This window comes from Leptodactylus fuscus, chromosome 5 (genome assembly GCF_031893055.1).
Source record: "Leptodactylus fuscus isolate aLepFus1 chromosome 5, aLepFus1.hap2, whole genome shotgun sequence".
NCBI classification, from domain to species: Eukaryota; Metazoa; Chordata; class Amphibia; order Anura; family Leptodactylidae; genus Leptodactylus; species Leptodactylus fuscus.
In genome coordinates, this window is record NC_134269.1 from 180,614,889 (window position 1) to 180,629,537 (window position 14,649).

Here is a 14,649-nt window from a genome sequence, read left to right on the forward strand (position 1 = left end):
CAATTTTTTCTTCACAGGTTACATTAGAATATTTGAAATTCCAGCTGGAGCTCGGCATTTACTCATTCAAGAAACAGAACCGTCTGCTCATCATCTTGGTAAGTAGCGAACCAGAAGTACACAACAAAATTGTATTCTAAAATATGTTATATGTAGGTATGGAGTTACCTATAGACACATTTGGCTACAGCATCCCTTGGGGCATAGTGTCTGCCAAACAATTTCCACATGATATAGTTGCAGAGTCTGGCAGCAGTTCCTATGATAAGAGACATCTTTGTTTGTAGGTACTTGAAGGGGTTGTCTGCCACCCCGTCTATTTGGGCATGTGCTGTGCTTTCACCACCGGAAGTCCTGCACTGCACGTGACCGCTGAGGTTCATAAGTGGCCTCTTTAGTGGTTGGGAGCCTCGGCGGTCACCTGCGGTGAGTATGATAAATTTTTTTTATGTTTCATCTTCCCTGGCCCCCCTCTGTGATTTTGTTCCATTTCTGGTATTGCAGTATTTGGTACAAGCAATCTAATGAGGTTAATAAAAATAAATAAAAATAGGCATCCTTGTCACAGAATTCACAGATTATAAAAATATATTATTTATCCCTTACAGTAAATGCTGTAGTGCGGAAAAAAAAAAAAACATTTGAATAAAAAATATCCAAAAGTTACTCATTTCCCAAAATGTTATCAAAAAATATGACAAAAAAAAGAAAAAAAAGTGTCTGGCATTATTTATATGCAACGTTGAAATAAAACTGCCTAATATTACTATAAAGTTATAAGAGAATAATAAATTACACATGCTTGAAAGCAAACAACCTGATGTGATTTAGTGGCCGCTCACAGTTGGGCTGATATACTTTGGAAAACTTGCTAGAATTGTCAATTTGTCGAAAAAATATTGTACATGCCATACATCACAAGGGGTTTAGTTTATTGGAAAAGGAGAGTAACCTAAAATTAGAGATGAGCGAACAGTGTTCTATCGAACACATGTTCGATCGGATATCAGGGTGTTCGCCATGTTCGAATCGAATCGAACACCACGTGGTAAAGTGCGCCAAAATTCGATTCCCCTCCCACCTTCCCTGGCGCCTTTTTTGCACCAATAACAGCGCAGGGGAGGTGGGACAGGAACTACGACACCGGGGGCATTGAAAAAAATTGGAAAAAGTCATTGGCTGCCGAAATCAGGTGACCTCCATTTTAGACGAATAGTGGATTTCAAATCCGGGTCATATGAGAATGTGAACTTTGTGACTATGAGACAGGGATAGCTGTACAGGCAGGGATAGCTAGGGATAACCTTTATTTAGGGGGGAATGTTATTAAAAATAACTTTTTGGGGCTCTATCGGGTGTGTAATTGTGATTTTTGTGAGATAAACTTTTTCCCATAGGGATGCATTGGCCAGCGCTGATTGGCCGAATTCCGTACTCTGGCCAATCAGTGCTGGCCAATGCATTCTATTAGCTTGATGAAGCAGAGTGTGCACAAGGGTTCAAGCGCACCCTCGGCTCTGATGTAGGAGAGCCGAGGGTGCACTTGAACCCTTGTGCACCCTCAGCTCTGCTACATCAGAGCCGAGGGTGCGCTTGAACCCTTGTGCACACTCTGCTTCATCAAGCTAATAGAATGCATTGGCCAGCGCTGATTGGCCAATGTATTCTATTAGCCTGATGAAGTAGAGCTGAATGTGTGTGCTAAGCACACACATTCAGCTCTACTTCATCGGGCTAATAGAATGCATTGGCCAGCGCTGATTGGCCAGAGTACGGAACTCGACCAATCAGCGCTGGCTCTGCTGGAGGAGGCGGAGTCTAAGATCGCTCCACACCAGTCTCCATTCAGGTCCGACCTTAGACTCCGCCTCCTCCGGCAGAGCCAGCGCTGATTGGCCGAAGGCTGGCCAATGCATTCCTATGCGAATGCAGACTTAGCAGTGCTGAGTCAGTTTTGCTGAACTACACATCTGATGCACACTCGGCACTGCTACATCAGATGTAGCAATCTGATGTAGCAGAGCCGAGGGTGCACTAGAACCCCTGTGCAAACTCAGTTCACGCTAATAGAATGCATTGGCCAGCGCTGATTGGCCAATGCATTCTATTAGCCCGATGAAGTAGAGCTGAATGTGTGTGCTAAGCACACACATTCAGCACTGCTTCATCACGCCAATACAATGCATTAGCCAGTGCTGATTGGCCAGTACGGAATTCGGCCAATCAGCGCTGGCTCTGCTGGAGGAGGCGGAGTCTAAGGTCGGACCTGAATGGAGACTGGTGTGGAGCGATCTTAGACTCCGCCTCCTCCAGCAGAGCCAGCGCTGATTGGTCGAGTTCCGTACTCTGGCCAATCAGCGCTGGCCAATGCATTCTATTAGCCCGATGAAGTAGAGCTGAATGTGTGTGCTTAGCACACACATTCAGCTCTACTTCATCAGGCTAATAGAATACATTGGCCAATCAGCGCTGGCCAATGCATTCTATTAGCGTGAACTGAGTTTGCACAGGGGTTCTAGTGCACCCTCGGCTCTGCTACATCAGATTGCTACATCTGATGTAGCAGTGCCGAGTGTGCATCAGATGTGTAGTTGAGCAAAACTGACTCAGCACTGCTAAGTCTGCATTCGCATAGGAATGCATTGGCCAGCCTTCGGCCAATCAGCGCTGGCTCTGCCGGAGGAGGCGGAGTCTAAGGTCGGACCTGAATGGAGACTGGTGTGGAGCGATCTTAGACTCCGCCTCCTCCAGCAGAGCCAGCGCTGATTGGTCGAGTTCCGTACTCTGGCCAATCAGCACTGGCCAATGCATTTCTATGGGGAAAAGTTAGCTTGCGAAAATCGCAAACTGACAGGGATTTCCATGAAATAAAGTGACTTTTATGCCCCCAGACATGCTTCCCCTGCTGTCCCAGTGTCATTCCAGGGTGTTGGTATCATTTCCTGGGGTGTCATAGTGGACTTGGTGACCCTCCAGACACGAATTTGGGTTTCCCCCTTAACGAGTTTATGTTCCCCATAGACTATAATGGGGTTCGAAACCCATTCGAACACTCGAACAGTGAGCGGCTGTTCGAATCGAATTTCGAACCTCGAACATTTTAGTGTTCGCTCATCTCTACCTAAAATGTGATATCATGTGCTAAAAATGTTCACAGTTAAAGGGAGTCTGTCATGAGTCCAGCGTATAAACCCAGCTCCTCATATAGATAGGTTAGGATCATCTGAATCAAACAATGTCTCCCCTTGTGAATGGACCCCATTGCGAGATATAGCTGTGTTTGTCAATATGCAAATGAGATCCTTGGAACAACAAAGGCGTAACTGCTTACCTGTTTGAGGCAACAGCAATACCCTCATTGCAGAGGTGCTCATTTGTTGAAGTGTGTTTTTCATGGACCTGGTTCATTTGTTCACCTGTAGTCTAATATAGTCTCATTGGATAATATCAAGAAACACAGTTGCTGCAATCCAACAAATACATTACAATAATATGTAACCGGCATGCTCTGTATTTGCCAGGGACATACAGTCAGAGTGGATTACATGTAGTCATTTCTTTTCTTTTATGTTAGCTATCCGAAGTCAGGCAACTGGAAAGTTTATTTTAAATGATGAGAATGAGAGTCTACAGGATTCCAAAGTATTTGTGAAAATGGGCATTGAATGGGAATATCGCAATGACGACAACCGGGAAACAATTCAGACCATGGGGCCTTTGAAGAGTCCAGTTGTAATTATCGTAAGTCCCTAAAACGCATTTTTTTTCACAATCTTTCTGTCAAGTTGAGATTCATGTTAAATGCTTGTATGTTTTAGCAAAGAAACAGATGATTTTGTCGCTAAAGAATTGGCATGGTGTGACACGTCCATAGGCATTACATGAACACGAGTTACTATCTTTAGTTTAGTGTCTAAAATCACCCTAAAAGGTTGCCTTTAACTCAGATTTGGTTAAGGACTGTAAAATAGGATGCTGTAACGTGTGCACGCTTATTCAGTGTCCAAGGCTTTATTTTTGAAGTATGATAAAAACATATTGCAATCATCTTTGGACCTAATATCGTTCCTCTTCTGTACTAATATGGCTATCAAACACTAATAATGAAATTGGCAAAGGCAGCCTAAACAAAGTCACGTCCCTTAAACTCTGAACAAATAGTGACAACCTTGGCACATACCGTATATACTCGAGTATAAGCTGACTTTTTCACCACATTTTTCATGCTGAAAAAGCTCTCCTCGGCCTATACACGAGTCAGGGTCCAAGGAGCACAGAAAACAGGAAGGACCTGGAAAGGGGAGGTCCTTTAGTGCTACTGCTCTATGATTGGCTTGTCATGAGGTCATGTGACTGTGATGTCATCAAAGTTCCTGTAGCCACTGGTATGTAACTTCTGCAGATAAGGTTGAGTCTAAATCCTAGTAGCTCCGCCCACACCAGAGTCCGATCACATGGTCATGATGTTATCAGAGGTCCTTTAGCACACTAGGATTTAGCATCTACCCTGCAGATGAGTGGCCAGGACTCATTGTGTCTTATGGAAGATGTCTGTTGTATGGAGGAGAGGAAGCTCCAGTAACGTGACACACACAGGGACCTTCCTTTAGGGAGGGGAGGGGCTGGGAGCAGCTCGTGGCTGTTTATGTCTAACAAGTAACGGAGCTTCTCAGATAGGGGAGGGGGGAGGTGAGAGCTCGAGCATTTCTGAACTCGGCTCTTCCACTTATCAGCCGGTTTAATTGAATTTGGCTGATAAAGGCTGAGATAAGGAGTCCGTTACCTCTGTATGTAAAGCAAGCTGACTCAGCTTCATACTGTGGTAATGCATGTACAACCAATCCCTCATTACTGACTGCAAACATAGCAGATAGCAGAGCAAGTGAAACCCCGCCTACCAATGTACCAGAAAACCAGGAAGTGAAGAGAGCACAGAGCCTGCAGGTTGGTGAACAAGAGTTATGGGAATACCCATATGAAGATAACTAATTATTACCTTCATATGTCCCACATATCAGTAACTTTTATGTGAGGCACACAGGGGGTTAATGTGAGGGACATGATGGGGTTAACTGCTATTACTATGATCCCCATGGAGTTACTAAGCTGCAATGCACATGACCAGACTTTTTATCTGCAATGGTGGATTATACTCCTCGGCTTATACTCGAGTCAATAAGTTTTTCCAGTTTTTGTGGTATTAATTAGGGGACTCTGCTTATATTTGGGTCGGCTTATACTCGAGTATATATACGGTACCTCAAATTTCTTTCAGCGGTGCTATAGCGGTGAAAGCGGTGCTTTTCTCCTCCACAACCTCATGCTTAAAAAAATATAACTCTGCCTTCAAAACAAGATACTACACCTCTGTCATCTGTTCACTGTTCAGTGCAAAACAACATTTTGATATTTTTCACACTCTTTAGTCTTAAAGAATTCTTGGGCTCTTATTATAAAATAACATCAACAAGAAGGAATGGCCATATGACTTCCTCTTGCTCACTCTCATCCTTTGAACCAGTTATAGAAGACCCAACTACCTTTCTGTCATCTAGACGACCTTTATTCTCTCCAAGCTATTCCAAGATTTTAGTTGGAGTTTTTTTTTAATGAGAATTCTAACAGTCATTTTAAACTTTTGAACAGTTTCTATAGTAACATTAACTGTAAGAGACAAATAAAAATCTTTTAATTTATTAACAATTATAATTAATAAACATCAATAAACAACATATAAGATAGGGAAAACACACAAGGGGACAGAACCCCCCACACAATCGATGGCAGTGTGACACCTAACCCTCCCACTAATGATGACTGAGAGAAATCCTATAATATGAATATAGTATCGCAGAACTGGATAGAATATCCGATATAATAATTTCTATCAAAAATATACACAATATAGAATAGATACTCTGAAGTGCTGATAGGATATTCCAACCAGAATGATAAATATATATCCGCATTCGTACTCCCACCACATGTCAATAAATGCAGCTAAGAGGATAATGTAAATGCATACCTGTTGGTAGAGACATGACCAAATGTCAGCAATGCCAGAGGGGGAGATACTCAGCAGAAGGAGACTCTCAGTACATCAGAAGATGGGACTTGTTGAAACGCCCGACGCGCGTTTCGCCGACACCCGGCTTCGTCAGGAGGCAATATGTGAGTTATAGGGTGCAGAGGTTGCAATCGCTACAGGCCCTGGCACTTTAGGGAGTCCACAGGAATCTCTGCATTATAAGGGCCCAATACACGTGTAAAAATAAGACTCTCATTGACTTCAATGACATTTTACACATGTATTTTGATGTGTATTTTGACGTGTGTTTTGACGTGTTTTTTTTACACATGTAAAAAAATGTTGAATTACTAAAATCGATGAGTGGTCTATTATAACGGACGTATTAAAATATCAATTCTTTATTTTTATATTTTAAAATAGGTAAATACCAAAAAGAAAACACCCAAGTGATCACTCAAAACCCCTCAAATTTAGGAGTATATCTGTTGATAGTCTAGCATCTACACTGTATATACTTCCATAATTACTCCCAAAATAAACCATATCTAAAAACCAAAATGGTCTAAAATAAGGAGCATAAACCACTAAGAGCTAGTTCACATCTGCGCCGGCACTCCGTACTTCAGGTTTCCGTTTCCTGCCTAAAACAGAGGCAGGAGACGGAAACCTGCAAGAGTCTTTCATACCCATTCATTTGAATGGGTGAGAGAGATGTCCGGCCATGAGCGGCGGTGAGCGTTTTAGGCTCTCCGCCGCAAAACCGGGTTTTATAATCCGGACACAGAGTCGGACATGCAGTACTCTGTGTCCAGATTTAAAAAACCGGTTTCACGGCGGAGAGCCTAAAACGCTCACCGCCGCTCACGGCATGCAGAAGACGGAAACCATAGAACGGAGACCTTGAACGCAGGTGTGAACCTAGCGTAACCCAGAGACATCCCAGCTGGGTATTTCTCCCATAAAGACTAGTGGTTTATATAGATAGCCAGCAATATTAGGCCATTGCCCTATTCCTTCAGTCTGTATTCAGGGTATAGGCTAACAAGGTTAGACAGGTAAGAGTGCGGGACCTCCAGTGTAGTTTCTTTAGGTGCCCGTACTATCTCTATCTTCTCAGTTCTACTACTTCACGGTCTATGTAACAAGTACTGGCTTAAAAGAAAGACTTCCTGACGCGTTTCCTTTGCTGACACTTCTCCGTGCAGCAGATTCATCAGAGGCATAGCATTGGGAGCTCATTCATACCAAGTATAACGTGTTTCTATGTGAGGTATATTAGAAGTTCACCCTCCCGCAGCCCAGTCGGCACTAATGTTCTCTCTGACGATTTTAGGGTATGTTCACACTGAGTTTTTTGCAGGCAGATTTTGAGGCGGAATCCGCCTGCAAAAAAGGCTCCCATTAATTTGAATGGGAGTGGCTTGCTTTTTTTTTTTCCCTCTAGTGTTTTTTTTCCGCTAGCGGGAAAAAGAAACGAGATGCCCCTTCTTCCCGCTAATTCCGCGGCGGAGACAGCTGAGGTGTCCACAGCTCAACTCTCCCTCCTGATTAGGCCCGTTCATTTGGGTCTAATCAGGAGCGAAATACCATGACTGAATTCCAGTGCACTGCATCGGCAACCCGTAGCCACGCGGAGCGTTCACCTGGCGGAATCTGGTTTCCGCCATGTGCACATACTCTTTGGCAGATTCAGCAGTGGCGTCTCCAAACACAATCTATTTACACCAGACAACTAACATATACAATAAATACTGTGCTAAATCTGCTTCATACAGTTCCAACTCTCTGGACTCCCTTTATGGGGATATTCAATGTGCAAAGAACTCTTTGGACTTTCTGCTGCTTCTCAAACAGTCTTGTAGAAATCTTGCACTGGTCAAAGTTTGTCTTTCTCTTGCAAATCATTCATTCCTTATTGTTTTTTTTTTATTTTTTTAATTTTTACTTTAATGATAACAGATGGTAACAGACAATACACACTCTGTAATGAAGAATCTTGTTATTTGATGTGCAGCCCGTTACCAAGCAGATGTCTAATTATTGTACTGTGCTGTGACTGTAACAAGCCATGCCCCTGTGTGTTCATGACCATGGAATGATTTTTATCCAATATAAATACCGTAAGCAGTATGAATAACAATAAGCAGAGATCTATAAAACCATGAGGCACTGATACAGAAATTACAATAACTGGCATTTATCAGGATTGCTGGGGGCTGTGTGATCCGCTTTCTGTCCTGTACTGCTAACTGGATCTGGTCATTTCTAATAATGTGGGACTTATTGATAATGTCACTGTTGGCAATAACCTTGGTAATAGTGACCATAAACTTAAAGGGGTTGTCCGAAACAAAAATTAATCCCTGCACTAATCTTAGCACCCTCCCTCTGCTTACTTTCTACATTTTGTTTTAGCAAAAAATTATTTTTACCCATATCCCTGGAGCCAGAGACAGAGAGGGGGTGTATGGGAGGGAGAGAGGAAGGGGAAGGCATTGAGGTGAAGTTACATAGCAGACAGCTGAACCATGGAAACAAATACAGAAGATACCCGGAGCTCCCAGAGACACTCAGAAATCACTCAAAATACTGCTAAAGGTATATGGGTGCATTTATTAACCCATTAATAGCACTAAACAGACCTTTTTTAAAATATATATATATATATATATATATATATATATATATATACACACACACACTAGCTTTTACCCGCGACTTTGTCTGCGGTGATTTGAGAATTGGGCGGACACAGACGTGTGAAACTCTAAAAGTGCTTTAAAAAGTTTGGTGGGCTAGCAAATGTGATGTGATGTGTTGTATTGTGTATGTCGTGATACAGACAATGTGATGTGTTGTATTGTGTCAGACAATGTGATGTGTTGTATTGTGTATGTCGTGATACAGACAATGTGATGTGTTGTATTGTGTATGTCGTGATACAGACAATGTGATGTATTGTATTGTGTATGTCGTGATACAGACAATGTGATGTGTTGTATTGTGTATGTCGCGATACAGACAATGTGATGTGTTGTATTGTGTATGTCGCGATACAGACAATGTGATGTGTTGTATTGTGTATGTCGCGATACAGACAATGTGATGTGTTGTACTGTGTCAGACAATGTGATGTGTTGTATTGTGTATGTCGTGGTACAGACAATGTGATGTGTTATATAGTGGAAAGCTATATGTAAATGTGAGTGAGTAGAGTGAGGGCTACTCCTGAGGTGACAGTAAGGAGTGTGCAGGCAGGTTGAGGCAGGAAATGCCAGGCAGTGTGTGAGTCTATAGCTGGGGCTAGGAGTCCTGCTTTTGTGAGTCTCCTGCTAGGAAGCCATGTTGTTTAGTGGCACCAAAAGTAGCCTGTGACTCAATCCTAAGGGAAAACTATGTTTGTGGAAAATTGCACGCAAATCCGTCCAGGCGTTTTAGCGTGATTGAGGAACAAACATCCAAACACACAAACTTTCACACTTATAATATTAGTAGGATATATATATATATATATATATATATATATATATATATATATATATATATATATATATATATATTTTTTTTTAAGGAAAGGGGGATGATATGAACTTTTAATATATATATTTTTTTAAACTAGATTTTTTTTTATTACTGTTTTGTTAGCCCCTATAGAGGGCTTGAACCTTCAATATCTTCATTGTAAGTCCCATAGTCTATGGGTCTTTTGGTATGTTACTATTGCAGCTGGTCATAGACCAGCCGCAATAGTAATATTTCTATTGCAGGTCTGGAAGCCTTCATAAGGCTTTCAGCTGGTAAGGGAACAGGTCAGACCTCGTGAACTAGCTGTGCAGGAGCTGGCCTGCAAGAGCTGGCATTAGTGCCAGGTATCCGCTGTACATGACAGCGGAGATACAGCAGCCGTTCTGCAGCAGAGCAGCTGCAATCTTTAAAGACTAGGCATCCACCGTACTATTACTTCAGATGTCGGGAAGGGTTTAAAGTTTAACTAAACCTTCAGACAATTTTTGATTTTCTGGCAGTATTTTGTAAAATACATTATAAGTTGTGATTCCTTGCTGAAAAGTCCTATATCTTTTTATTCTTTCTCTTGCTTCTGTATTGAGAGCTATTCCTGCCTCTCTCACTGAATAACTGTGTACGTAAGTACGGGCATTATTACTTTGCAACACTCTTTCCATCTGCCTAAAACATTTGCACAGTACTGCACATCAATTTGGTACCATTAAAATCACCAACTAACCCTGCAAAACATGAGCCTTCATACTGCTCCAATAGAAAAAAAAAACCATTTAAAGGGGCTCTGTCAGCAAAATTTTGCTGTATGAGCCCCACATATGCGTGAATAGCCTTTAAAAAGGCTATTCAGGCACCGCTAATGTTATTTTAACTCCCCCCCCCATTTTAAAATAATATCTTAAAAATGAACATGCTATTTATACTTATCATGCACGGTGGGCGGTCATGCACTGTCTGACGTCACCTTCTGGCACGCCTTCCTCTTGAATCCTCTTCTTCCGGCGGGATTGGCTCAAATACCGTGTGTGCGTAGTACGATCGTGTAGGGACCTAGCACTCCCTCCAGGTGTACTACTAGGTGTAGTACACCTGGAGGGAGCGCTACTACCCGCGCGGGATTTGAACCAATCCTGCCAAAAGAAGAGGACGATGAAGCCGGGGAAGAGCCAGGACCAGAGGGCGTCGCTGTAAGAAGAAAGAAGAGGAAGCCGTACCAGAAGATGACGTCTGACAGTGCGTGACCGTCCACTGTGCACGATAAGTATAATTAGCATATTCGTTTTTAGGGTATTAGTTTAAAACGGGGGGGGGGGGGGGAGGGTGTTAAAATAATATTAGCGGTGCCTGAATAGCCTTTTTAACCCCTTCCCGCCGATGGCATTTTTTGATTTTTCGTTTTTGACTCCCCTCCTTCTAAACCCCATAACTTTTTTTATTTCTCCGCTCCCAGAGCCATATTAGGTCTTAATTTTTGCGGGACAAATTTTTCTTCATGAGGCCACCATTAATTATTCTATATAATGTACTGGGAAGCAGGAAAAAAATTCAGAATGGGGTGGATTTGAAGAAAAAATGCATTTCTGCGACTTTCTTACAGGCTTTGGTTTTACGGTGTTCAATGTGCAGCCAAAATGACATGTCCCCTGTATTCTGTGTTTCGGTACGGTTCCAGGGATACCAAATTTATATGGTTTTATTTACATTTTGACCCCTTAAAAAAATTCCAAAACTGTGTTAAAAAATTTTTTCTAAAAGTCGCCATATTCCGACGGCCGTAACATTTTTATATGTAAGTGTACGGGGATGCATAGGGCGTCTTTATTTGCGTCTTTTATTGCTTTGATCACTTTTTATTCAAATTTTTATCAGAGTCAAAACAGTGAAAAAACGGCGGTTTGGCACTTTTGACTATTTTTCCCGCTACGGCGTTACCGCTACCGAACAGGAAAAATATTTTTATAGATTTGTAGAGCGGGCTGTGAAGGGTTAAAATATCTTTTGGAAAATACATGGCTTGCAGTTCAAAATGACAAGGGTGAGAGGGGGAACTGAAACTGATTATCAGCATATATCTTTAGCTTCATATAGCTGAAAAATTGTCTGTTAAGCAGCAAAGATGGAAACTTTAAGACAAAGGCTTTTTAGCCTCAGCCTGTCTTGTGACATGACGTAATAAGATCATATGCCTTGCTGCTTGTCTGTGACTATATATACTTGAGATACTGTACAATAAAGTGTGGCACTTGAATAACTGACAGCTGTGTCTGTTGTGTGTGTCACCCGAGCGCTCGTAACTTCCTCTTTTTCAATTAGGCCTACGACAAACATACCTCAGGGGGTCTTGAGCACCCCCAACAGAACGATTTCGGACACGGAGATACCTAACATGCATATGTTTAACATGTATATGTTTTACTTTTATATGTGTTCTAGGGAAAGGGGGGTGATTTGAACTTTTGATACTTTTTATATTTTTTTATATTTTTTTTTTTTTAATTTTTGCATTTATTAGACCCCCTAGGGGTGTTGAATTAATGCATTGCGAAAAATCATCCTTTCTTTTGCAGGCTGCATAGACCAGCCTGCAAAAGAGAGAATTTGCAGACAAGCCTGGGAGCCTTGTAAAGGCTCCCGGCTGTCACGGCAACGTGACGTCGGCCCTGGAGCATGCTCCAGGAGCCGGCGATCACCGGCAAAATGGCGGCGCCCATGCACCGCCAGGAAAATGGCGCCTCCAGCACCTTTGACCCTGGCGCCGGAAGGGTTAATGCCTCCGATCGGTCCGGCGACCGATCAGAGACATTAGAGCCGGTTGTCTACTGCTTAAAGCAGTAGACACCCGGCGGCTATGGCGGCCGCCCGGCTCCTGGGCGGTCGCCATAGTTACAGACTCGACATGCACCGTACTATTACGGCGCATGTCAGGAAGGGGTTAATGGCTATTCACGCATATGTGGGGCTCATACTGCAAAATTTTGCTGATGGACCCCTTTAAACCACATTGTGGATGCTGTAAAAGGAAACCTAAAACAAATCCCGTGTATGGATTGAATTGCTGGATTGTCCATCATCTCTTATTAATTTAACAAACTAACTTCAGTGTATTATATGTACCTAAAAATGGTGACATTAATAATACATCTGGTTTTATAAAATAAATCTGTCCTTTATAAGACCCCGTTGACAGAAAGATGGAAAAAAAAAAAAAATCATTGCTTTCAGGAGGTGGTAAATCAAAGAAATAAATTGCTGTGTCTTAAAGGTCAACATAAGGGTCAAATGGTTAAAAATGTCATACAGAGGTCAGTACAGGTAAGATGATAATATTGGTAAAATCTCATTTTAAATAATTGTGTGTGACTGGGTTGAGCCCTCTCTCCCATCACCCCATCCCTCTGCGGATTCTTAGTTGACACTCCTGCTGCCCTGGTCCATTGTAGCGCTACTTCTCTCCCTCTCTTTCCCCGAATTCAGGTGGATTTTTATGTTTTTATTTCTCCCTTTTCTTTGTACACTGCCATTTGATGTGTGATACTGTCTTTGATATTTGATGGCTACTTTTGTCACTTTATGTCTGTCTCTTTTTTTGGAATACTGTCCACTATGCTTTTTATGGTACTGTAATTTAATAAATACCTTTGGAACAAAATATTTTTGGAGATTAAACAGGTTGGAAGATCTAGCGTCATAGTGGCTATATAAAAATAGAAGTTTTTTTTATTTTAGATCTGTAAATTTCATGTATTTGCCCCATTTACAGAATATAGAAATGTGGCTTGTGTGGTCTTCAGTTTCTGCTAATATAAATGTAAATCAGAAGAATAGTGTAAAGCAATCTGTCACCTCCTATCAGGCCCCTGCACAACTACATTGATGTTATAGCTACTGAAGTCTTCTTTGCGCTTTATGCAAATGCATCCTCTTTGTATTTCAGGTAATTCCTCAAGGAAGTGTTAAGATTGCATTGTCTTATAAGTACATGATACATGAAGATTCTTTAAATGTAGGTAACAACCATGTTCTGGAAGAGGATGTAGATGATTATGAGTGGGCTTTGAAGAAATGGTCCCATTGTTCCAAACCCTGTGGAGGAGGTAATGAATCTCTATATGTGGTTTTAAGAATAGCTAACTTTAGTATTTGGCACCAATGATGTATTGTTACTCACAGGAATAGAACCTCTTTACTTCACAAATAATTGTTTAAATATTAAACTTGTTTAGATTGCCAGATATAAAAAGAATTTTATATAATGAATAATATATTATATATTACTATATATTATATTATGTCTGTGTTACTGCCTTTGGAAAATGCCTAAAGTCCCATCTGTAAGTTCTATATGAGAGAGGCCAGCATATTCAGTCCGTAAAATACGAAATACATGTGGGGTGCATTTCCCAGACCAAACTCCCAGCAGGCCTTTGCAAAACGTTGAAGATTATACTTGCTAGTAATTGGATTTCCCTTAACCCCTACAAAACCACTACCAGGATGACAGAAACCAAAAAATGGTCCCTCTTCATATCTGCTTCAGTCATCACGCAGTACTTCAAATCTTCAGTTTTCCCAAATAAGATAAAAAGCATCTTGTGATGTTCCCCTAGCTCCACCTGCTGGCATCTGTTGTGACCACACTCTAGTGAAGGCATCGCCTATGTACACTTTTGCGGTAATTTCTCTTGATTTGCCAACAGCAAAGTGAGTCTATTATTGTTCTTGGGACTTTGAGAGTTTGTCGAGAGAGGATTATATCTTGTCCCAAATTGAAAGAAGAAGTTCTCTTGTATGAGCTTGAGCCCAAAGAAGTAATGCCTTCTTGAATTGTGGTTAATGGACACTGATAAACATCTGATTCTTGATTCTTCTTCTTCTTCTTCTTGAGGGAGAAAGAATGACATAAGATGGGAGTCTAAGGATATTTCAAGAATATTCCTGACTTTTCCCAGAAAATGACAGAGAAAAGTCTTCAATGATCTGGAAGTGGGCAGATAACTAGTCACTTGATGGGACTGCCAGGCAAAAAATTTATATGGTATTATCAAGATACCCTATAGAAGAAAAGACTGTTACTTCGTTCATTACTAGAGATGAGT

At 41.5% G+C, this 14,649-nt stretch overlaps 1 protein-coding gene across 1 annotated transcript in view; it reads left to right on the plus strand.

Annotated features, from left to right (window-relative positions):
• The window catches only part of LOC142203773 (A disintegrin and metalloproteinase with thrombospondin motifs 2-like), a 283,879-nt gene that overhangs the window by 208,242 nt on the left and 60,988 nt on the right, over nucleotides 1-14,649 (plus strand). Inside the window, exons 15-17 of the mRNA XM_075274794.1 lie at nucleotides 18-98; nucleotides 3,575-3,741; nucleotides 13,488-13,647. Coding sequence (XP_075130895.1) covers nucleotides 18-98; nucleotides 3,575-3,741; nucleotides 13,488-13,647 — 408 coding nt within the window. The remainder of the gene's footprint in view (nucleotides 1-17; nucleotides 99-3,574; nucleotides 3,742-13,487; nucleotides 13,648-14,649) is intronic.